The sequence below is a fragment of the Penaeus vannamei genome, chromosome 15 (genome assembly GCF_042767895.1).
Source record: "Penaeus vannamei isolate JL-2024 chromosome 15, ASM4276789v1, whole genome shotgun sequence".
NCBI classification, from domain to species: Eukaryota; Metazoa; Arthropoda; class Malacostraca; order Decapoda; family Penaeidae; genus Penaeus; species Penaeus vannamei.
The window spans coordinates 25,051,207-25,053,706 of record NC_091563.1 but is presented as its reverse complement, the minus strand read 5'-3'; the positions used below and the strand labels follow the sequence as shown (position 1 = coordinate 25,053,706).

The following is a 2,500-nucleotide window of genomic DNA, read 5'->3' as shown; positions in this document are numbered from 1 at the left end:
TTCTTTTTTTCTAATTTGTGTCATTTTGTTTGTGAAGCTTCTCAGGCAGAGACGTAAATTAACCTTTCTTTGTATAGATTATCCACTTTAGTCCGTTTCACGAACTCTGGCGCTAAAATGTATTGGTTTCGAACTTATTTCGTTTTGATTAAGTTTGGCAGCAAAGGGTGTGATGATAAAGAACAGGTCAGTTGCGATTTTGGCTACAATGCACTAAATTAAGGTAAAATTCGTTAAGGTTGACTAAGGTAAAACTGATTTTCTCGACTTGCGTTCTGCGTCGCTCGAGTCCACGCCACAAACTGTATCATCAGGCTGTGTTTGTGTAGTTGCAATTACAATATTAACCCTCAATCCCAAATTATACACAATTCCACGTTTTCATGACTGCACCGAGCCCGCCAAAATCTGAAATACATGAACAGACATAAATACCTTCTACTTGGACACACATACAAGAATAGCTAAACAAACAGATAAACGAATGAATGAAAATGCCTCTAATACATTCTGACTACATTTCCTACACCTCTTCAGGTTGTGCACCCACAAGGCTACCTCGAGGGGCTGACAATTGCGGCCGAAGTCACGATCAACTCGGTGGAACCTTTTGTTGTTACTTTTGTTGATGAAGAACTTGGAGGTAAAAAAAATTTTTTTATTAGAAATATGATAAAAGATAGAGAGTGAGAGAGAGAGAGAGAGAGAGAGAGAGAGAGAGAGAGAGAGAGAGTGAGTGAGTGAGTGAGTGAGAGAGAGTTGGTGTGTGTGTGTGTGTGTGTGTGTGTGTGTGAGAGAGAGAGAGAGAGAGAGAGAGAGAGAGAGAGAGAGAGTAGTGAGTGGTGGTGAGTGGTGGTGAGTGAGTGAGGGAGAGAGAGAGAGAGAGAGAGAGAGAGAGAGAGAGAGAGAGAGAGAGAGAAAGAGAAAGAGAGAGAGAAGAGGATGAGTGAAGAGAGAGAGAGAGAGAGAGAGAGAGAGAGAGAGAGTGAGTGAGTGAGTGAGTGAGAGAGAGAGAGAGAGAGGTGTTAGAGAGAGAGAGAGAGAGAGAGAGAGAAGAGAGAGAGACAGAGAGAGAGACAGAGACAGAGACAGAGACAGAGACAGAGACAGAGAGAGAGAGAGAAAGAAAGAAACAGAGAGAGTTAGAGAAAGAGTGAGAGTGAGTGAAGAAAGAGTAAGAGAGTGAGAGAGAGAGACAGATCGAGAGAGAGAGAGGAGAGAGAGAGAGAGAGAGTGGTGAGTGGTGAGAGAGAGAGAGAGAGAAAAGAGAGAGAGAGAGAAGAGAGACTGAGTGACTGAGTGGTGTTTGGTGGTGACTGAGTGAGAGAGAGTGGTGAGAGAGTGGTGGTGGTGGTGAGAGAGAGGAAAGAGAGAGAGAGAGAGAGAGTGAGAGAGAGACAGAGAGAGAGAGTGGTGAGTGGTGGTGGTGGTGGTGGTGAGAGAGAGAGAGAGAGAGAGAGAGAGAGAGAGAGAGAGAAGAGAGAAGAAGAGAGAGAGAGAGAGAGAGAGAGAGAGAGAGAGAGTGAGAAAAAGAGAGAGAGAGAGAGAGAGACAGGATTGAGCAAGATAAGAAGGGAGAGAGAGAGAGAGAGAGAGAGAGAGAGAGAGAGAGAAGAGAGAGAGAGAGAAAGGAGAGAGAGTGAGAGTGAGAGAGAGAGAGAGTGAGAGAGAGAGAGAGAGAGAGAGAGAGAGAGAGAGAGAGAGAGAGAGAGAGAGGACACGAGTTTCAACTATCCCAAAACACACAAACTTACCACTCCTGACTCTATAATGAACATCTTTGAACAGAAATTGACACCCGCCGGAGCGACAGCATCTGGACGGCCATTATACCAGGTGATTACCCAGCTGGATCGGAGCTCATCGTTACCAAATTGGCGATCAACCACAACCCGGATATTTACTCACCTCTTAGCACTGGCAACACTGTGGGGTAAGGCGTTTAGCATTGCAGATTTTGTTTTATTTCATGGCGTTGTTTGTAAAATGTAGGAATTGAGTTTTTGAGAAATAATAGATACAGATACAGACAAATAAATACAGAGGTAAAGGTAACGATAGTTTTAATAACACTAATAATCATATGATGATAAGGAAATAATCATAAAGATAATGATCATAATGATAAAGGAGATGACGGTGATAATGATGATATTCATAAAACAATAATTAATAGATACAAATACAGACAAATAGGTGCAGAGTTAAAGATAATGATAGTTTTAATAACACTAATAATCATATGATGATGATAAGGAAATGATCATAACCTCAATGATGACCATAATGGTAATAATGATGATGGTGACAATGATGATAATTATGATGATAACGATGATAATGATGATTATAAAAAACCCGTCCATCCCGCAGGTCGCAGCGCGAAGTGGCCGCCGCCGCAGGAGGCTCTGCCGCGGCCTCCGGGTCCGCAGCGCTCCCGACCGACCCCTGGGAAGGCCCCTGCTGCGGCAGCTACCACGAGGGAAGACCCTTCAGCGAT

The 2,500-nt window shown here is 43.5% G+C and overlaps 1 protein-coding gene across 1 annotated transcript in view; it reads left to right on the top strand.

Moving 5' to 3' along the window:
• The window catches only part of LOC113829602 (uncharacterized), a 36,391-nt gene that overhangs the window by 25,733 nt on the left and 8,158 nt on the right, over positions 1-2,500 (top strand). Inside the window, exons 15-17 of the mRNA XM_070130547.1 lie at positions 538-643; positions 1,789-1,933; positions 2,374-2,500. The exon at positions 2,374-2,500 is cut by the window's right edge and continues 60 nt beyond it. Of these exons, the coding sequence (XP_069986648.1) occupies positions 538-643; positions 1,789-1,933; positions 2,374-2,500 (378 nt within the window). The remainder of the gene's footprint in view (positions 1-537; positions 644-1,788; positions 1,934-2,373) is intronic.